At 38.2% G+C, this 22,832-nt stretch overlaps 1 protein-coding gene across 1 annotated transcript in view; it reads right to left on the bottom strand.

Annotated features, from left to right (window-relative positions):
• LOC126070011 (skin secretory protein xP2-like) overlaps positions 1-10,903 on the bottom strand; it is a 102,237-nt gene extending 91,334 nt beyond the window's left edge. The window contains exon 1 of the mRNA XM_049873754.1: positions 10,853-10,903. Coding sequence (XP_049729711.1) covers positions 10,853-10,903 — 51 coding nt within the window. The remainder of the gene's footprint in view (positions 1-10,852) is intronic.
• Positions 10,904-22,832: the final 11,929 nt, after the last annotated feature.

Below are 22,832 nucleotides of genomic sequence, written 5' to 3' on the forward strand. Positions count from 1 at the left end.
CTGTGCACAGTGTTTAAGAAAGTAGAATTGGAACAATAAGCTTCTGAGAATATAAATGTGCCTCAACAAGTTCATTGAGAATGGCTTTTTTTTTTTTAAACTCAAAAGAATATTTTAGGTAGTAATTTGAAACTGTTGGAAATGTGAATCCAATGATATGTCAAGCAGATATATTACTAATGACTGCCATTCTCCCAAAAAACAAATGAACACACAAAATGCACTTATTACAGTTTTTTATGTGCCCTTCAGAAGCATGAGTTGTTAAAAAGGCAGTTCTGGGACAAGATGCATGTACACAAGGCAGAAGGCTGGCTCCCTACAGCACAGTGTGAAACTTGTATTCTCATAGGAAGATTATTGGGTGAGGAAAACGACAACAGGAAGTTTGGCAGTATTTCGTATTGTGATAACCCCATAACCCTGACGCATTTTTTCAGGGTAATTTAAAATATGCTTTCAGTTGGTTAGTGCATGAAATTCAGTGGAGGTCACTACATCCACATCTTTCTTCCCTAGAGAGGACATTAATGTGGTAAACAAGAGTGAAGTCTGTTAACAAAATTATACCAGTTTGGCCTTTATTACTCCTTTCCTGAAAGAACAGGGTAAATTGTCATGAAGGATACAATGATATTTCAGGATTATCTTTTAGTTTTTTACTTAAGTAAACCCATTGCCATCTAATCAATTCTGACTTACAGCGATCCTATAAGACAAAGTAGAACTGCCCCATAGGGTTCCAGGGGGCAGCTGGTAGATTCGAACTGCAGACCTTTTGAGTAGTAGCCAAGCCGTTAGCCACTATGCCACCAGGGCTCCAAATTCTCTAAAAAATTACTTAAATATACAATGCTAAAAGAGCCACAAAATTGTCTTTGGCAGGTTAGATGAAGACATGCCGAGGATCAAATTACTTTATACTGTCAAAGGCTTTCTTTTTACTATATGATGGAATTGATTCAGTGAGGTTAATCAGGAAGACGTAAATCCCCTCCTGCAAATATTTACTATATTCTTTACTTGATGTAGAAAGGGCTCAGAAGGGAAAGAGGATTATAGGCTTAGCTCATAAATGTTCTTTATAATTTTATGGTATTTTTTGTTAATGACAGTAATTTCTTTCCGGTCATAAAATAATTTCTGCTTACTACTTAAAATGTAAAAATATATATATAAGAGAAAAAAATATCCCCAGAGACCACAACTTCCAACACATGTCAACTTCCTTCTAGTTCTTCCACAAAACAGGAGTCATTCCTTGTGGGACCTTGACTTCTGCCTCCACCGTATTGTGAACATTTACCCATCTCATCAAACCCCTTCCAAAACAAGGTTTTTAATGGCTCAGTCATGTGTTTTAAGTGGCTGCACCAAACCCAATTCTACAGTGATGTAGCAGTTAAGAGCTATGACTGTTAACCAGAAGTTCGGCAGTTCAAATCTACCAGGCGCTCCTTGAAAACACTATGGGGCAGTTCTACTCTGTCCTATAGGGCCCCTATAAGTCAGAATTGACTCAACAGCAATGGGTTTGTTTTTTTTGGTTTGAATAACATACACAGATGCATAATAATTATAAGCCCATGAGTTGTGATACACATATAGATAAGAAAGGCCCTGGCTTACGCAAATTTCCTTGGACATTAGCCACTGCCCAGTCCCCTTCTTTTCCACTCGTACAGAGTATTGTAATATGAGTGAATGAGAGTAATATTATGGAGATAACCTTGATGGTGCTGTAATTTAATAAATAATTTTTAAAGTCCAGTGCTTTCACTGTGATGTTCCTGAGTGACACAAAAGGTTAATGCACTTGGCTGCTAACCAAAAGGTTGAAGGTTCCAGTCCACCCAAGGGCACCTCAGAGGAAAGTCCTGGTGATCTACGTTCAAGAAACCGGTCGTTGAACACTCTGTGGAGCACAGTTCTGCTCTGACACACGTGAAGTCCCCGTGAGTAGAAATCAACCCAAAGGCTACTGGTTAGCTAGCTACTTTCACCATTAGTAGTAACGAGTTACCTATGACACACCTCACAACTATATTGGTATGTTGTGATGCCTCGGGTGATCGGCACTAATTTAACTACATGTGGGTGCAATGAATGTCCCTGCAATGAGTGTTCATTGATTGTGTCCATTAGATAAATGTCTAAAAATAGAGTTACTGGATCTGGGGGTATTAATTCTTCATGTAGATTGCCAAACTTGCTATCCAGAAAAGTTGTTCCAATTTCCAATCTTAGAGTCAACAATACTGGGCTTTAGAATTAAGTTTATCTAATATGGTAATTGAAAAATTGAGTCTTAAAACAAAAGTATTTGCAATTGAGTAATTAAAAAATTTCCTTCCTTTTTAGGCTTTGCTTTCCTTTTTTTCTCTTTCCTTTTTATCTGTCTGCGAAGCTGTCTATGTTCTTTGCCAATTTTTCTTCTAAGGTTTTAAGGTATGTATGAGCTCTTTATTCAATGCCCGTGGAAGCAGTAGTCAAGAAATCAAACGATGTATTGCATTGGCCAAATCTGCTGCAAAAAACCCCTATGAAGTTTAAACAGCAAAGATGTCACTTTGATGATCAAGGTGTCCCTGACCCAAGTCATGGTCTTTTCAGTCACCTCATAAAAAAAAAAAGGCATGCAAAAACTGGACAATGAAAAAGGAAGACAGAAGATGAATTGATATATTCAACTGATATGTGGTGGTGGCAAAAAAAACATTGAATATACTCTGGACTGCTAGAACAACAACACATCAGTCTTAGAAATACAACCAGAAAGTTCCTTAGAAGCGCGGATGACAGGACTTGGACTTGCTTACTTTGGATAAGTCATACAGAAAGACGAACCACTAGGGAAAAAAAATCATGTTTGGTAAAGTCAGCAAAAACTAGGGAAACCCTCAATGAGATGGATTTATACAATAGCCACAAAAATGAACTCAAACATATCAATCATCATGAAGATGGTGCAGAACTAGGCAATGCTTCTTTCCCTTATACATAAGGTTGCCATGCGTCAAAGCTGACTTGATGCCAACTGATAACAATGAGCTTTTCATAATTTAACTATACTGAATATTTTTTACACAAATTTGCATCAACTATTTTCCCAGTTGTGTGTTTTTAATTTTGTTTATGTTTTTATGATGATGAAAGTTTTATTTTACTTGTTGATACTCTTTCTTGTTATAGGGGAATTTCAAATTTTTGTTGTCCTTAGTCAAATCAAAAGTTTTTTGCATGATTTCTTTCCATGTTTTTATAGTTAGAAAACATTTTCTGATATTATGCCTATATTTGCTTCTAGGTATCTGCATCGTTTCATTCTTTAACATTAATTATTTAATCTTTCTACAGCTTATTTTGTTGTATGGTATAAAATAAGGAGCTGAGTATGTGATTTCAATTCGTTAAATAATCATCTCACACCACTAATGAATTATCCTTTCTGTCTTCATTCACTTACGATGTCACCTTTATCTCATACAGAGCTTTTTAATTTTTTTTTTTTTTAAATCTATTCTATCCCACTGTTCTACCTATACCTGGAAACCCTGGTGGGGTAGTGGTTAAGAGATACAGTTGCTAACCAAAAGGTCGGCAGTTTGAAGCCACCAGGTGCTCCTTTGAAACTCTATGGGCCAGTTCTACTCTGTTCTATAGGGTCACTATAGTCAGAATCAACTCTACGGCAATGGTTTTTTGTTTTTTTTTAGCTATCTATTTTCACGTCCCACACCCCACTACAATCTTGTGGAACAAGTGTCCTTCTCTCCTTAAGCTTTACATTTTTTCTTTGTGAGTCTTTCCCATTATTCCTCTGAAGAGCTTTAGAATTGCTTTGAAAAGGTACTCTTTCTATGACACCCATACCACAACAATTTATACTGGGACTTTGCTGGAATATATTATACCTGTTTTCTCCCCCATTCATTCACAAGGTATGATCTTCCATTCACGGCAGTCTTTTTTATTCCACTTATGACATTTTGTAGTTTTTATTGTATAGACCTCCCACAATTCTGTAAAGATTATTCCTGTAATTATATATTTTCATATTTTTGGTATTGTGAATGAGATGTTTTTCATTACATTTTCTGATTGGTTATTAAAATTAGAAATATTGTGTGTTTATTTTATATTTGATCACTTGACTCAACTATGCTATTAGTTCCAATACTTTTTTGTTGATTCTTTTAGATTATTTAGGTTAATAACCATATATCTGCAAATAAATTTATCTATTTAATGAACAAATATACCTCATGTTTTTGTCTTGGCTATTTTAGAACGGAGCCCTAGTGGTGCAGTGGTTAATAGTTCAGGCTGCTAACCAAAAGGTCAGCAGTTTGAATCTACCAGCCCCTCCTTGGAAACCCAATGGGGCAGCTCTACTCTGTCCTAAAGTGTCGCTATGAGTTGGAATCAACTTGATGTCAACGGATTTTTTGTTTTGTTTTGTTTTTATTTTAGAACAGTTGGAAATGATAGTGGTAATAATAGTCTTAACATATTTACGACTATAGGAAACCCTGGTGGCGTAGTGGTTAAGTGCTACGGCTGCTAACCAAAGAGTGGGCAGTTCAGATCTGCCTGGCTATCCTTGGAAACTGTAGGGGGCAGTTCTACTTTGTTCTATAGGGTCTCTATGAGTCGGAATCCACTCGACAGCACTGGGTTTGGTTTTTTTTTTGGGGGGGTTTTATTATTACCACTATCATTTTTAACTGTTCTAAAATAGCCAAAAAATAAAAGAGAGAGAGGGAGAAAACATGATGTATATTGTATTGGAGGAAGAAGTTCAAGCTGCACTGAAGGAACTGGCTACAAAGAAAAAGCTCTGTGAATTGATGGAATACCAATTAAGAGTTTCATCAAATGGATGCAATACTGGAAGCACTCACTTCTATGCCAAGAAATTTAGAAGACAGTTACCTAGCCAATTGACTGGAAGAGATCCATATATGTGCCCATTCCAGAGAAAAGTGATCCAACAGAATGTGGAAATTATCGAGCAATATCATTAATATCACACACAAGTAAAATTTTCCTGAAGGTCATTCAAAAGTGGTTGTAGCAATACAGCAACAGGGAACTCCCAGAAATTGAAGCAGGATTCAGAAAAGGATGTGGAATGAGGGATATCATTGCTGGTGTCAGATGGATCCTGGCTGAAAGCAGAGAATTCCAGAAAGATGTTTACCTCTATTTTATTGACTATGCAAAAGCATTCAACTGTGTGGGTCATAACAGGTTATGGATAATGTTTGCAAAGATTGGAATTTCAGAACACTTAATTGTGCTTATGAGGAAGCTGTACATAGACCAAGAGGCAGTTGTTCAAACAGAACAAGGGGATACTTCGTGGTTAAAAATCAGGAAAAATATGCTCAGGGTTGGATCCTTTCACCATACTTATTCAAACTATATGCTGAGCAAATAATCGGAGAAGCTGGAGTATACAAAGAAGAACGTGGCATCAAGATTGATGGAAGACTGATTAACTCCTTGTGATATGCAGATGACACAGCCTTGCTTGCTGAAAGCAAAGAGGACTTGAAGCACTTATTGGTGAAGATCAAAGACTACAGTCTTCAGCATGGATTACGCCTCAACATAAAGAAAACAAAAATCCCCTCAACTGGACCAATAAACAACACCATGATAAACGGAGAAAAGTTTGAAGTTCTCAAGGATGTCATTTTACTTGGAGCCACAATCAACAGCCATGGAAACAGCAGTCGAGAAACCAAATGATGCATCGCATTGGGCAAATCTGCTGCAAAGACCTCTTTAAAGTGCTGAAAAGCAAAGATGTCACCTTGAGGACTAAGGTGTGCCTGACCAAGCCATGGTGCTTTCAATCACTGCATATGCATGCAAAGCTGGACAATGAATAAGGAAGACCAAAGAAGAATTGATGCCTTTGAATTATGATGTTGGCAAAGCATATTGAATATACCATGGACTGTCAGAAGAATAAACAAATCCGTCTTGAGAGAAGTACAGCCTGAATGCTCATTAGAAGTGAAAACGGTGAGACTTCATCTCAAGTACTTTGAACATGTTACCAGGAGAGACCAGTCCCTGGAGAAGGACATCATGGTTGGTAAAGTAAAGGGTCCTCAGAAAAGAGGAAGACCCTCAAAGAGATGGATTGACATAGTGGCTCCAACACTGGGCTCAAACATAGCAACAATTGTGAGGATGGCACATGATGGGCAGCGTTTTGTTCTTTTGTACATAGGGTCACTGTGAGTCAGAACCTACTCCAAGGCACCTAAGAACAACAACTTATTTATGATAACTCTAAGCTATCGTTATGAAAGATGATATTGGCTATATGTTTAGCATAAATCTTCTTTATTATGTCAATGAACTATCATTGTATTCTGAGCTTATTATGCAATTTTTAAAACAAGAGAGTTTATTAAATTTTATGAAATTATTGTGCAGATCTATTGATTATATGTTTACAACCTCTTGGTGTGATATATTCATTACGATTTATATACATGAATTGCAGAAGAATGCTTAAATATTCAAAGTATATCATTATTTTAACACAGCCTAAATTAAGCATTATAAAATGCTAGTAGTGGTAATAGTAGTAGTGTCATGACCTAACTTCAGGGAGGATAATGCAAATCAAAAATCAGCCCAATGCTTATCCCTATAAGATGGAGATCAGACATACCTCCACTCTCCAACCTTTTTACGAATTCTGACACCAACCATCTCTCCCAGGGCACTCTCTACTTCTCTTGTAGGTTTGATAATCCATCGCAATGGCCACACAAAAGTCACAGACCTTACTTATAGTTAAGTGGTTTATTAAGGAAGCCACAGGCTACAAATCAGGATCAGGAAGCATATAAGCAAAGTCTCCCTTCTTCAGTGCACGGCAGCTCTCTCAGTTCCTCTCAGCATGCCGACCTGCTCTCAGCCCCCCTGAGGACAGGCCTCCTCTTGGCCCTCTCAGGACAGGCTCCTCTCAACTCCCTGAGGACCGGCCTCCTCAGCTCCTTCAGGACAAGCACCTCTCAGCCCCTTCAGGACAAGTTCCTCCTAACCCTTCCATCTGTCACCACCATCCCTGCCACAGGACCCCTTCCAGGCCTGTCACTGTCTTCAGTGTTATAGCCCTTGACCCATGTTTCAGCTCTTTTAGGAGGTTCCTTACCTCCTCTCTCTCTCTGCTTCTCTCTTCTTTCTTCCTTCTGCTTTTCCTGCTTCCTTCTGTCTCTCCAACCTCTTTGGGGTTGACTGCTTATATATACAACTCTTTGTCAATTTCAAGGCATGACCCCTCCCAGCAGGGGCCACAAACAGATCCATCCCCTCTCCATAGGGAGCAGACCCTTCATTTGCAAAGTAGGCCATAGTCACCTCATTTACATAGTCTATTGACCAATCCCTGCAAGGTACTTACTAATCACAGGGCAGGCTGAAGCTCAGGGCCAGACAAAAAGTCAAGTTATTTACTGCTTACCCAGGAAGTGTCAATCAACCTGGACAAAAGTAATAAACCCTCTGGAGTAGAAACTAGAGCAAAGGTAACTCCTCAGGGCTTAGGGGAAAAATCTCTCAAGAAGTTTTTCCAAAGAACCAAGGCAAAAGGTCATATAAAGGAACTCATTTCACCACAAGTATGTTCATCTTTTATTCAGACTTTTGCATCTATACTGATTATTTTCAAGTTTTCTAGGAGGGTCATTCCTAGTTATGTAAAGTGAATTAAAATGTTTTTCCTGTTCTTTTTCTATGCACAAGAAGAGTATACAACATAGGAATTACTTACATCTCGAAAGTTGAAAAGCGCTCATTGATAATACTTTGACCCTGCAGCTATCTTGAAGGCAGTTATTAAAAACTTTTTCAATTTTAATTCTTCATTGGATATTAGTCTTTTTAGGCTTGGCCCACAACTTTTTTCCATCAATATCTTTGAATCCACATTATTAAAGTTTTTTTAAATTATTAAGCTAATTAATTTATGCTATTCATTTTTATATCATTTTAAAATCATCTTTGAATCTTTTACTATCTTTTTTAAAGTTGTATATCTTTCTTGTAATTTTATATATTTGCTTACTCTTATTTTCTTGATTAGATTTGCAAGAACTTTTTTTTATTGTTCTTGTTCTTTAAGAATTCAACAACATAGTTAATTTGCCGATTTTACTGTTTTTCTATATTCTTATCCATTAATTTTTACATTTATTTTCAATATCTTCTTCCTCTTATTTTGTTTATATTCTTTCATTGAATTGAAATTAACTTCAATTTTTATTCTTTTTTAATTCTCTTTTTAGGTAGAAATAAAATATTTCAGGCCATATTCTTGCCTTTGAACACATCTTATAAAGTTAGGTAAGTCAGGGTCCTATTGTTATTATCTGAAAACAAGTCTGTAATTTTACTTTTAATTATCTCTCTCACTCACGCAGCTATTTTGGAAAGCATTTGTAGCTTGCAAGGTGGTTGGATTTTGATTGTTTAAACTTTATAAAAAATACAGTTTTATGGCATTTAGTCAGAGAATATAGCCTCTGTAATCTCTGGTTTGGGGAACTTTTGAGCATTTTCTTCGTGACAGTGTTGAATTTTTATAAGTTATATTAATCTTGAATGTAAGTTGTTGTTAGTTGCCACCAAGTCAATTCTGGCTCATGGTGACCTCGTGCATGCAGAGTAGAACTGCTCCAGAGGGTTTTTAAGGCTGTGACCTTTCAGGAGCAAATTGCCAAGCCTTTTTCCAAGATGCCTTTAAGTGGATTTGAACCATCAAGCTTTCAGCTGGTAGCTGAGTGCTTAACAGTTTGCACCACCCAGGGACCTCTGAATGTAGTAAACCAGAACTAAACCTGTTGCCACTGAGTCAATTCCGACTCATAGTGACCCTGTAGGACAGGGTAGAAGTTCCCCATAGGGTTTACAAGGAGCTCTTGGTGGATTACAACTGTGGGCCTTTTGGTTAGCAGCTGAACACTTAACCACTACACACCACGAGGGTTTCTCTGAATGTAATAGACATGTATATATATTTTTCTGTTTTTAGAGTAAAAAAAATAGTATATCTGTAGACTGAAACTTACTAACTATACGTATTAATCAAATAGATGTTTATCAGAGGCTTGGTGGTTAGAACTTACCCAGCAGTCAACTCAGAAGAATGGCCTCAAAAAAAAAAAAAAAAAGCCAAACAAACAATTGTAATAATTAAACATGTTCTAGAGGGAAAACAATAGTGTTACATTAATAACACCATTAAAAACAGTATTACAAAAAACAGTATTAAGATATAAAAAAAAATTCTTCATATTCAAAGCAAAAATCCATGAATAAAATGAAAGAGAATCACAACAAGTTATGTTCTGGGAAAAAAAAAAAAATTTGAATTCACCAATAAAGATTGTTTTAAATAGCCAGGAAGAAAAGAATTAACGATTTTTGATAAAAATTCAACCGCATGCTACTTATGACTTTCTTTCTCACAAACAAATTATGGAAAACAATGCAAGATCTCCTAAGAGGAAAATTGTGAGGATAAAAGTTACAAAAATTGTATTCCCAGATAATTTGACCTTCAGGAACGAAGGAAATATAAAAATGTTCTCAGTGATCTGCTTCCAAAAAATCACAGCCTAGAAAATCCTGTGAAGCACAGTTCTACTCTGAAACACATGGGGTCGCAATGAGTTGGAATCTACTCTACTGCAGTGGCTTTGATTTTTGAGTCTGGAAGAGAAGTGTGTTAAAAGTCTCCCATGACAAGATACTTTCTTTTTCACATTTCTAATACTTCTGACATCCTTGCTGTATATATGTTGATATGTAATATGCTGATATGTTATATGTTAAATGACTGTTAAGTTTTCCTCATGAAATATCTTTTTATTAATATGTAATGACCCTGATGGCCATTATTGCCTTTTTTACACTTAGTATTTCCTGTTTTCCTTTCCTTTCCTATAGTATTTCAGTTTTCTTTTCTGCTCTGTTCCTCCTTCCCTTCCACATTTTCTTGAATATAATGTACAGTTGCAGACTCAGATAGTTGTTAGTAAATTAGTATTTCACTTTTTGTTTCCTTTCTGTTTTATAATGATATTAGGAATGGTGACAATAGTGGCTGCAACCATGAGCTCAAACATAGCAATAATTGTGAGGATGGTGTAGGACTGGGCAGTGTTTTGTTCTGTTGCACACAGGAGTGGCTGTGAGTTGGAACCAACTCAGTGGCACCTAACAACAAGTAAGCCATTGTAATCTGGATTTACTTCTATGTTTAACTGGCTTTGATGCATTCCATGACTTTCTCTGCTTGAGGTCTTCACTATGATTCATCTCTTGGTCAATAGGAGTATAACTTTAACCTTTCCAAGATGCGGACATAAATAGTTTATTTTCTGAACATTTGCAGATCTGAGGATACTTTTTATGTTTCCTTCATTCCTGAAAGTCAAATTATCTGAGAACACAATTTTTGAAACTTTTATCCTCACAGTTTTCCTCTTAAGAGATCTTGCATTGTTTTTCATAATTTTGTTTGGAAAAAGAAAGCCATAAATGGCATGTGGTTGAATTTTTATTAGAAATCATTAATTCTTTTCTTTCCTGGATGCTTAAAATGACCTTTCTTTATCATTGTATTCAAAGTTGTTGTTTTTCAGAATGTAACTCATGGCGATTCTATTTCATTCTGTTCATGAATCTTTGCTTTGAATATGATGAACATTTTTCATCTTAATAAGGATGTTATTAGTGTAACACCATTGTTTTCCCTCTGGAACATGTTTAATTATTAAATCTAGTACAATACTTTGTTTTGTCTTTTTCTTAAGCTTACCTGTAACTCTTGGGTTAGATTTTGGTTCTTTGTCTTCATCACAGTCGTCATCTCTCAGGGTTTTTGTCTTTTCATCATTTACCTCTGTGTTTTGGAGAAACTACTCAAGTTTGTCCTTAACATCCTGTAGTTGATTTTCTACAATGCAAATTTGGCGGATTATTCTGTTTGTTGTGGAATTAACTCAACTATTGAATATTTTAAGTATTTCAAAAGGTACTTATTTATCCATTATCTTATTGATGGATTGTAGGGTTGTTAGATTGTTGCTATTAGAAACAACTACCCTATGAATGATCATGTATATACCTCCTATTGCACACATACCACAGTCTCCCTAGGGATACATGTCTTATGAATGGAATTTCTGAGTTGCAGTCACATTTTTAGTGTCCGTGTATGCCTTTTGTTTATCATTCTTATCTATTTATCTCACTATTTTCTTTTGGTCTCTTTATAATTTTCTGCTCTCATTTCATAAAGAAAATATATTCTTCAATTATATATAAAAGTGCTGGAAGCACTCACTCATCTATGCCAAGAAATTTGGAAGACAGCTACCTGGCCAGCCAACTGGAAGAGATCCATATTTGTACATAATTCAAAGAAAGGTGATCCAACAGAATGAGGAAATTATTGAACAATATCATCAATATCACATGCAAATAAAATTTGCTGAAGATCATTCAAAAGCTGTTGTGGCAGTACATCCAGAGGTACCTGCCAAAAATTCAAGCTGGATTCAAAAGAGGACGTGGAACAAGGGATATCATTGATGATGTCAAATGGATCATGGCTGAAAGCAGAGAATCCAGAAAGACATTTGTTGCTGTTGTTAGGTGCTGTCGACCATATGTACAACAGAATGAAACACTGCCTGGTCCTGCACCATCCTCATAAACGTTGCCATACTTGAGCCCATCGTTGCAGCCACTGTGTCAATCCATCTCATTGAGGATCTTCCTCTTTTTCGCTAACCCTGTACTTTACCATGCATGATGTTCTTCTCAAGGGACTAATCTCTCCTGATAACATGTCCAAAGTATGTGATATGTAGTCTCGCCATTCTTGCTTCTAAGGAGTATTCTTGTACTTCTTCCAAGACAGATCTGTTCATTCTTTTGGAAGTCCATCGTATATTCAATGTTCTTCGCCAACACCACAATTCAAAGATGTCAATTCTTCTTAAAAAAAAAAAACAACCAAAGCAAACTCAGTGCCGTCGAGTTGATTCTGACTCATAGCGAACCTATCGGACAGAGTAGAACTGCCCCATAGAGTTTCCAAGGAGCACCTGGAGGATTCGAACTGCTGACCCTTTGGTTAGCAGCCGTAGCACTTAATCACTACGCCACGATTCTGCGATTCTTCTTAGGGCTTCCATATTCATTGTTCAGATTTTGCATGTATATATGGCTATTGAACACACCACAGCTTGGGTCAGGCACACTTTGGTCTTCAAGGTGACATCTTTGCTTTTCAGCACTTTAAAGAGGTCTTTTGCAGCAGATTTGCCCAATGCAATGCATCATTTGATTTCTTGACTGCTGCTTCCATGGCTGTTGATTGTGGATCCATGTAAAATGAAATCCTTGACAACTTCAAACTTTGCTCCATTTATTGTGATGTTGCCTGTTAGGCCACTTGTGAGGATTTTTGTTTTCTTTATGTTGAGGTGTAATCCATACTGAAGATTGTAGTGTTTGATCTTCATCAGCGAGGGCTTCAAGTCCTTTTCACTTTAAGCAAGCAAGATTGTGTCATCTGCATAACGCAGGTTGTTAAAATGTCTTTCTCCAATCCTGATGCCCCATTCTTCTTCATACACTCCAGCTTCTCAGATTATTTGCTCAGCATACAGAGTTAATAGGTACGGTGAAAAGATAAAACCCTGACACACACTTTCCTGACTTTAAATCACACACTATCCCCTTGTTCTGTTTGAACAACTGCCTCTTGGTCTATGTACAGGTTCCTCATGAGCACAATTAAGTGTTCCGAAATTCCCATTTTTTGCAATGTTATCCAAAGTTTGTTATGATCCACATAGTCAATAAAACACAGATAAACATCTTTCTGGTATTCTCTGCTTTCAGCCGGGATACATCTGACATCAGCAATGATGTCCCTGGTTCTACGTCCTCTTCTGAATTCGGCTTGAATTTCTGGCAGTTTCCTGTCGATATACTGTTGCAGCCACTTTTGAGTGATCTTCAGCAAAACTTTGTGTGCAGTATTAATGATATTGTCCAACAATTTCTGCATTCAGTTGGATCATCTTTCTTGGAAATAAGCATAAATATGGATCTCTTCCAGTCTGTTGGTCAGGTAGCTGTCCTCCAAATTTCTTAGCGTAGACAAGTGAGCACTGCCAGCGCTGCATCAGTTTGCTGAAACATCTCCATTGGTATTCTGTCAATTCTTGGAGCTTTGTTTTTTGCCAATGCCTTTAGTCTAGCTTGGCCTTCATCCTTCAGTACCTTTGTTTTACTGATTATGCAAAGGTATTTGAACATGTGGATCATAGCAAGTTAAGGGTAACATTGTGAAAAATGGGAATTCCAGAACACTTAATTGTGCTTGTAGGAACCTGTAGTTAGACCAATAGGCAGTCATTCTAACAGAACAAGGTGTGCGTGAGGTTTCTATCTTTCACCATACTTACTCAATCTGTATACTGAGCAAATAATCTGAGAAGTTGGACTATATAAAGAAGAACATAGCATCAGGATTGGAGGAAGATTCATTAACAACCTGTGATACGTGGATGACACAACCTTACTTGCTGAAAGTGAAGAGGACGTGAAGCACTTACTGATGAAAATCAAAGACTACAGCCTTCAGTATGAATGGATTGCACTTCAACATAAAAGAAAACAAAAATCCTCACAAGTGGACTAATAAGCAACATCATGATAAACAGAAAAGTCTGAAGTTGTCAAGGATCTCATTTTACTTGGATCCACAATCAACACCCATGGAAGCAGCAGTCAAAAAATCAAAAGATGCATTACATTGGGCAAATTTGCTACAAAAGCCCTCTTTAAAGTGTTAAAAACGAAGATGCCACTTTAAGGACTAAGGTGTGCCTGACCAAGCCATGGTGTTTTCAGTCACCTCGTATGCACGTGAAAGCTGGATGATGAATAAGGAAAACTGGAGAATAATTGATGCCTTTGAATTGTGGTGTTGTTGAAGAATATTGAATATACCATGGAGTGCCAGAAGAGCAAACAAATCTGTCTTAGAAGTACGCCAGAATGCTCATTAGAAGTGAAGATGGTGAGACGTCATCTCTCATACTTTGGATATTTTATCAGGAGGGACCAGTCCCTGGAGAAGGATATCATGCTTGCTAAAACAGATGGTCAGCGAAAAAGAGGAGGTCACTCAATGAGATAGATTGACACAATGGCTGCAACGATGGGCTCAAGCATAAAAACAATTGTGAGGATGGTGCAGGACAGGGCAGTGTTTCATTATGTTGTACAGGGGATTGCTATGAGTCAGCACCTACTCCAAGGCACCTAACAACAAACATCCTTCTAAAATAGTTAAAGTAACTTTAAGATATATGTTGTTAATATAGAAATCGAGAGTTATACTCCTTTTGCACCATTTTCAGTTTATTGTCACTTTTGCTTTTTGTCTTTAACTCACTCAAATAAAAAGCCATATTTTTCTGTGTAAATCTTGTATGTCAGGGTATATTAGTAAAAAATTTTTTTTCCACTAGAGGTACTGTTAAAAACAAAAAACTGAATCCATTACCATTGGGTTGATTCTGACTCATGGCGACCCTATAGGACAGAGTAGAACTGCCCTATAGGGTTTTCAAGGAATGGGTGGTGGATTTAAGCTGCTGACCTTTTATTTAGCAGCTGAGCTCTTAACCACTGCGCCATATGCCAGCTCTTAGCCCAGTTACCATTTAGCATGTTCTAATTGACAATGTTATTGGCCTTCGATAGAGTTTTCTTCCTAACCTTCATTTTCTCACTCTCTGAAAAGTTGTATTACTTCAAACGCTAAAATTCCCAGCATGCCTTGCTTCCAAGGCTCTTAACCTCTCTGCCCAATTGCCCGACGTTCCTGGAGATCCTGCCCAAATTCTGGCAAAGACTTGAATGATAGACTAACTTTCCTTTTGTTGTTGTAGTTCCATATTTTTCTTAACTATATATAAATCTAAAAAAAAAAAAAATTTTTTTTTTTAATATATAAATCTGGGTGAAAAATTGGGAGAGGCTGAGTCAGAGGTTGCTAGCCAGAGTCTGCTTTAAAGCAGAACCTCTTGTGTAGCTCAGACAGATCCATCCAAGCCAGAGATGTGCTGTTGCTCCAGTGTCTTGAGTTCTGGAGGGCACTTTGGAATTTTATATCCATATTACTCAATTAAGCAATCAATGATGAAGATGAATAATTCAAAGAATTAATCACCACACACACGTTAGTGATTTTTTTTTTTTTTTTTTGCAGTTTGGTGCTTCCTGCTGACCTACTTCCTTATAAAATAAGAGAACAATTAGCTGGGAGTGCAGATCTTACGGAAACTAACAGAGAGTGCCATCCGCCAATGTGCATGCCATGCTCTTCATGATGAGTTCTTCAATAGTGCTTTGAGGAACTCCAAGTATTTCACTCTTTTACTTGGTTTTTAAACCTCTCAGGATTGTTGTAAGGAAGATATAAATCATTCCTATTTTGTAGATGACCAACATGAGATTTCTAGATAGATTTTTTTTTTCCCCTTTCCCTAGCATATGGGCTGAGCCCTGGTGGTGCAGTGGTTAAGAGCTGGGCTGCAAACGGAAAGGCCAGCAGTTGAAATCCACCAGCCACTCCTCAGAAACCATATGGGGCAGTTCTACTCTGTCCTATAGGACGGTGTCTATGAGTTGGAATTGACTGGATGGAAACGGGTTTGTAGTATCTGAGCATATGGGAATTTAAAACTACTTACGAAGTACATCCCTGACCAGTGCTGCTCTGTCTGAGAAGGTTGTCCTCTGCAAAACTCACCTTTGCAAGTACACCTTAGTAGTAAGAGGCAAAGGTTTACTTGTCCAGGCAAATGTGAAAGCCTCACCTTTACTATTTTAGGAATAATCAATAATATTGATGAAATACTTTTATTTAATAAGCTAGGAGATGTTTTAATAATCTTAATGTACCTTTTTATGATTAGAGAATTATTGTTGTTTTCATTCAGAGAAATCTAGCTTGTCTGGAAAGCTAGAAAAGGGGTTTAATGGAGATCTGTGAGTTGTTTGTTGTGAGCTCAGAGGAAAAAAATGTGGAAAAATCTCTACTTTCTATTATATTTCCAAAAGTTTTAATATTTTTTAATGATCTGTTCTTGGGAGAGATACATATTTTTAGTACTTTGTGGTTCATAGCTAGTTAGGCTTCCTTAACAGAGGCTTTATTATTGTTAGAAGCTGTCAAGTTGCCTTGACTCATGGCGGCCCCATGCGCAACATGGGAATTGGACCATTGTGATCTAGAGGGTTTTCTTCAGTTGATTTTTGGGAAGTGGATCACCAGACCTTTCTTTGTAGCCTGTCTTAGTCTGGAAGCTCTATTGAATCCTGTTTGGCATCATAGCAACACACAAGTCTCCACTGACAGACAAATGGTGGCTCTGCTTGAGGTGCATTGGCTGAGAATCGAACCCAGGTCTCCAGCATGGAAGATGAGAATTCTAACACTGAACCACCTTATAATCCAGAGGGTATAAGATAATTATCTTCACATGGAGGAGTACAAAGAGGCATAGAAAAATGTAGGATAATATCACAACAACAATAATGATAGAAACAACTCATCTTTTTTTGTGTGTGTGCTTACTATATGCCAAGGTCTTTCTAAGTATTGTGTTTGTAACTCATTTAATCCTCAAACTCTGCTATGAGGTGGTTAACATTATCATTTTCATTTTACAGAGGAGAAAATGGATGATAAGAAACCCACCCAGCGCCTCACAGTAGGTGTATTGGAGAGCCTGGAGTCACACCAGCAAGCCTAACACCAGCACTCACACCCTTACCCACCATGCCCTCCTCCCTGCAATGAGTGATCTAAGAGATTTTTCAACCCTGTTTTATAAGCCAGAGTTGATATATTTAGCCAACTAATCCTTGGTAGATGAGACAGTGCTCAGTGCTCAGTTCACATGGGAGAAATTAGCTAAGCTTTTCCCAAAAGGACATTCAGGAAAAAAAAAAAAATAGTGCTAAAGGGGACATGGTTACAGAGATTAATTCAAAAGATGTGTCAGTTTGAGACATCTTTCCACATTCCTCCCAATTTGTTTCACTGTCCTGGGATTTGCCCAGCCCCCAGTTTAACTTTTGCTTCCTTGGCTTACTTAGCAGCCTCAAAAGTAGGAAACATTATGAAGAGAAGCCCAAGTATCTGAGTGGCCAGCTGGCAGAGGGAAATTCCAGTCATATTGTGCATCCCTTGCGAGCTTTTTGTTTAGTTGTTCTTTGGCACACACAAGTCAGGAGATCAGCTGGCTGTCTGCTGAGGGATGACAACTCTGCAGTATTCCAAATGTCTACACGCAACTCATCAGATCTGTTCTTCGTGGACTTCAAAGCAAGCTGTAATGAGTGAAAAAAATTATAAGCCAGTGCTTGGGTCATAAGTGGTTGAGAGATGACTTCACAAGAATAGGAAAGAACAATCCTTTCTATTCTGTGGCTTCAATTCCCCAGTAGGCTAAAGGGCTAAGAAGCAAGTGCCCAAACATAGCTCCATTGTATCACACCTGTGCTTAGGACAGATCTGTGGCTCTGAGGGGCCTAGAAAATAAAGTCAAAGCCTTTTATTTGGCATTTGAGGCATTCCATGCCGTGGCCTTCTGTGCAGTCTCTTCCTGCACATGCTAAGCTGATATTTGGAGCTGCACACTGGTACAGCCATGCCATTGTGTGTACCCAACATGCATTCCAATCAGGTCAGTGCTTATGCCTTGAAAGGTGATAAGTGTTTTTAGTATCACCCCTATCCGCACTTATGCTTCATATGCTGTTGTTGTTGGGTGCCATCCAATCAATTTTGATTCATAGCAGCCCCATGTGATAGAGTAGAACTGCCCCATAGAGTTTTCTAGGCTGTAATCTTTATGGAAGCAGATCACTAGGTCTTTCTTCCACAGAGCTGCTGGTTGGGTTCGAACAGCCAACCTTTCAGATAGCAGCTGAGCACTTAACTGATGTTCCACTAGGAATCCTTATGTTTCATCTATTGTACTTTTTTTGTTGAAATTGTACTCATCTCTTCAACTGTGTGCTTCTTAAGATCATTGCTTCTTTCTTATCCCATTTTATATCTACCACAGCACTGTTTTATATTACTTTGGGCCATAGTAAGTGCTATTAAAAAACAAACAAAGAAACCCATTGCCACGAAGTCAATTCCGACTCCTAGCTACCCGACAGGACAGAGTAGAACTGCTCCAAAAGGTTTCCAAGGCTGTAATCTTTATGGAAGCAGTCTGCCATATCTTTCTCCTGCAGAGTGGCTGGTGGGTTTGAACCGCTGACCTTTCAGTTTGTAGCTGAGTTCTTAACAACTGTGCCACAGAGGCTCCCATGGGTGGTATTAAAAAGGGAATGTGGAATACTAGGAGGATACACTTCTCTGTTTCTTATCTTATTCTGAGAAGGAAAACCAGCTGCGGGTGGGCCCTAGGGAGAGGACAAGGAGGGGAAGGTTAGCTTGAGGACAAGGCATGTGTATGTCTCCTAAGCCTCCTGGCAGTAAAAGTCTTTATACTTGTGAATCTGTGAAGAAACTGTGAAACTGAAGAAATTGTGAAACCGTGTTCTGTTTCTTAGTGGGCAGGGAGAATAGAGAACCTTCTCAGAAGCTCAGATAGTTTGGAAAGGGAAACAAATCCCAGTTCAGATAGTGAAAAAGAAAACAAATAGACCAATCTACAAGACCCAAGAAACAAAAAATATGGGGTTTCCATGGCTGAGAAATACCCAGGAGTTTCCCTCAAGGAGTTCACCATAAGTTTAATCCTCCCGACAGTAAATACTGTTGTCTGCCCAGGTGCTGAGAAGTGAACTACTAATATTTATTAAATATCTACTAGTACCTACTGTTGTTGTTCTTAGGTGCTGTCGAGTTGGTTTTGACTCATAGTGGCTCCATCTGACAGAGTAGAACTGCCCCATAGGGCTTTCTTGGCTGTAATCTTTATGGAAGCAGATTGCCAGGTCTTTCTCCTGCAGAGCCAGTGGGTGGGTTAGAACCACTTACCTTTCGGTTAGCAGCTGAGTCTTTAACCGTTGTGCCACTAGAATTCCTTAGTACCTGCTAGAAATATTTTTAAAAGTTAATCTCACTTAACATCACAATAACTCTGCCAGGATAATACTTTTATTCCTAATTTACATGTGAAAAAAAATAGAGTCTCACAAAGTTTATGGTGCTGCCCAAGGTCATCACTGAATCTCTTCTTTTAGGACACACATTGTCATGGATGTTAACCTCTAGGTTCAATTCTTCCAGTCTTTGAACCTTCCTAAAGATACTCATTCTTCGAGAAAGTAGTATCCTGTCCTGGAATCAGTGCCATTGCATTGAAAGTGGTACCCAGTGTGCTTGGAGGTGAAATCTTTGGCACTGATAGCCTCTCCCACCAGTTCCTACTGCATGCCCAGTCTGTGTGCTAGGTTTTCTTCATTCTTGGTTAACATTCTAGCTCCTTGCCAGGGTAGGGGTAATGTCCTCATTACGAATCCAAAAGGCTAGGACCTTGCATCCCCTCCAGATCTCTTCAGGGGAATGGACCCTGTCTCCGTTCTCCAACCATTTCCTCGGGCCTTGGCTTGAACTCCAGATATCCCTCATCATGTGTCCCCAGCCCACTCCCTCTACCTCCTTCCACAAAATTCTTTAATTTTCTTGACTATAAAGGCATTCAGTGCTGTGTCAGTCATTCATCCTGAATAGCGACATTGCCCTCCTGTAGGCCCAAATATTTTATTTCCTTTAGATCTTGGAACTGGGTATAATCACTTTCCACGTTGGTGAAATCCTTCATCTGGGTCAGTTTCCCTAATCCTGTCTGCAGCCATGTTTGTGTTACTGTCTTCTTTCCTGTATCATTATTGAGATCCTAGTGATTCTTGATGCTAAATCCACACGAATGAGGTCAGTTTGGAGCTCCAGATGTCCCTTTTTTTTGGTATCCTTTGTTAAAAAAAAAAAGCATAGTATAATGGTTAGATCTATGGACTTCAGTGCCAGGCTGCCTGGGTTCAAATTCTGTATCTACCACTCACTAGCTGTGCTATCTTAAGCAATCCATTTTACTTCTCTGTGTCTGTTTCTTCATAAATAAAACTGGCATAATAACAGTACCTCTCTCACAGGATTTTCAAAGGGATTATAAAATAAATCAATGCTTATAAAGTACTGAGAATAAAGTCTTGTTGTAGATGGGTGCCCTTGAGTCAACTTCAACTCATGGTGACCCCATGTGACAGAGTAGAACTGCCCCACAGAGTTTTCTAAGTTGTAGTCTTTACAGAAGCAGATCGCCAGGTTTTTCTACCGCACAGCTGCTGGATGGCTTTGAACTGCCAACCTTTCAGTTAGCACCTGAGTGCTTCACTGCTGTGCCACTAACATATAATCACTTATTAAATTCAAAATGAGGACATATTTTTCCCTAAGAAACTGTTTTATATATTAGTTTTGTTTAGTTCACTATAATTTTATATTAACTTCAAAAGTGATGGTATACATACCCTATGACCTAGCAATCCCTCTTCTAGGTATATACCCAACAGAAATGTACATATATTGTCACTGAAGACATGTCCTAGAATGTTCACAACACTGTCATAGTGGCCCCAAACTGAAAACTACCACCTAAATGTCCCTAACAGTAGAACAGAAAAACAAATTGTGGTGTATTCACACAATGGCATGCCATATAACAATGAAAACAAAAGATTTACAACTACCTTCAACAAAGAATCTCACAAACACTATGTTAAGTGAAATAAATCAGACACAAAAGAACATAAATTGTATGATTCCAGTTTGTATTAAGTACAGCAACTGCCAAAACTAATCTGGGCTGTTAGATGTCAAGATAAGTTTTACCCTTTATCTTAGTCATCTAGTGCCGCTATAACAGAAATACCACAGGTGGATGGCTTTAATAAAGAGAAGTTTATTCTCTCACAGTCCAGTAGGCTAGAAGTCTGAATTCAGGGTGCTGGCTCCAGGGAGGGGCTTTCTCTCTCTGTGGGCACTGGAGGAAGGTCCTTGTGATGCATCAGTCTTGCCTTGGTCTGGGAGCATCTCAGTACAGCAACCTCAGGTCCAAAGGACACGCTCTGCTCCTGGCACTACTTCCTTGGTGTATGAGGTCACCCTGTCTCTCTGCTTGCTTCTGTCTTTTATATCTCAAAAGAGATTGGCTTAAGACACTATCTAATTTTGTAGATCTCATCAATATCTAATTTTGTAGATCTCATCAATATAACTGCCGCTAATCCAGCTCATTAACATCATAATAATATGATTTGCAACACATAGGGAAATCACAACAAATGACAAAATGGTAGACAATCATTCAATACTGGGACTCATGACCTAGCCAAGTTGACATATTTTTGGGGGACACAATTCAATCCATGACACTGTTGGATCCAGGGAGGCTTCTGGGGTGCTGGTAATGTTCTGCTTCTTAATCTAGGTGCTGGTTACACAAGTGTGCTCATTTTGTGAAAATTTATCAAGAGGTATGTTTATGATATGGGTACTTTTTGTATGAATATCATACTTCAATAAAAAGTTTTAAAAAGTGGTATGGTAGTGAGATCAAAGTAGAGCCTATTATAATAATAAGATAGAAAACAATCATAGATTAATATATCATTGAGGTAGCTGATTAGAAAGATAATCAGTAAACCTTTGGGGTGTGCTGATGGGACCTGGTAGTGGTTAGAACCAAATAAAGAAGGATTTGCACAGAACTGCTTAGCAAAGACGTTCTTTGGTAAAATAGTAAAATAGCCCACCATCTTAGACCTGAATGCCTCAACCCTGTCTATATGTTTAGTGGCAACCACTGCTTAATAGGGAATTGATAGAGGCAGGGCTTTTGACTGCTGAATTATATAAAAACCTATAGCTAACTCTGCAGGTGAGTTTTTTTTTTTTCCTTTCATTTTTTTGTGGGCATCTAAAATTCATCACTTGTACTTTCTATGAATATTTCAGTTCTACGTAAGGTAATTTTATTTAACGTAAGTTCAGATGGTTTAACAGCATTGGAAAGGTGCCATCCTATGACAACTTTCTTCTACTTCATCCATGACCCCTGCCCAGCCCCTTCACACCCCATGTCCCAGTGCTCACAGTTAAATCTCCCTCCATTTTTGCAACTAGCCCCCCGACTCTTCTCGCTGCCTTAGGTGCCTTTGAGAGTAGTACCCCTGTTGTTCTTGCTTCTGGGTGCCATGAGTTGATTTTTGACTCATAGTGACCTCATGTGACAGAGGAGAGCCACCCCCATAGGTTTTCTACGGTGTAATCTTCACAATAGCAGATCACCAGATCTTTCCCCCACAGAGTCACTGAATGGGTTCGAACCTCCCACCTCTGGCACAGCAGCTGAGCACTAACCATTGTGCGGCCAGGGCTCCTTCTAGTAATCCCTACGTCCAGGTAATGGCCATTTCATCATCTCACAATTATCATTGCCTTTCCCAGATAAGCAAATACAGGTAAGGAGTTGCCATTTATTATCACAAAAATACAACATTGCAGTGTATGCACTTTATGGCAGCACTGTGTATCTTATACTAAGCAAGGGGTAATTGCTTTCTTTTAAAAATAACATTAATATCAATACTGATAATGCAGACACCCAGAAAATATTGCAGGAGCTATTCTGATAAATACACAAGTTATTAATATGTTCAATAGAGTGTACATCTGT

Source organism: Elephas maximus, chromosome 1 (genome assembly GCF_024166365.1).
Source record: "Elephas maximus indicus isolate mEleMax1 chromosome 1, mEleMax1 primary haplotype, whole genome shotgun sequence".
NCBI classification, from domain to species: Eukaryota; Metazoa; Chordata; class Mammalia; order Proboscidea; family Elephantidae; genus Elephas; species Elephas maximus.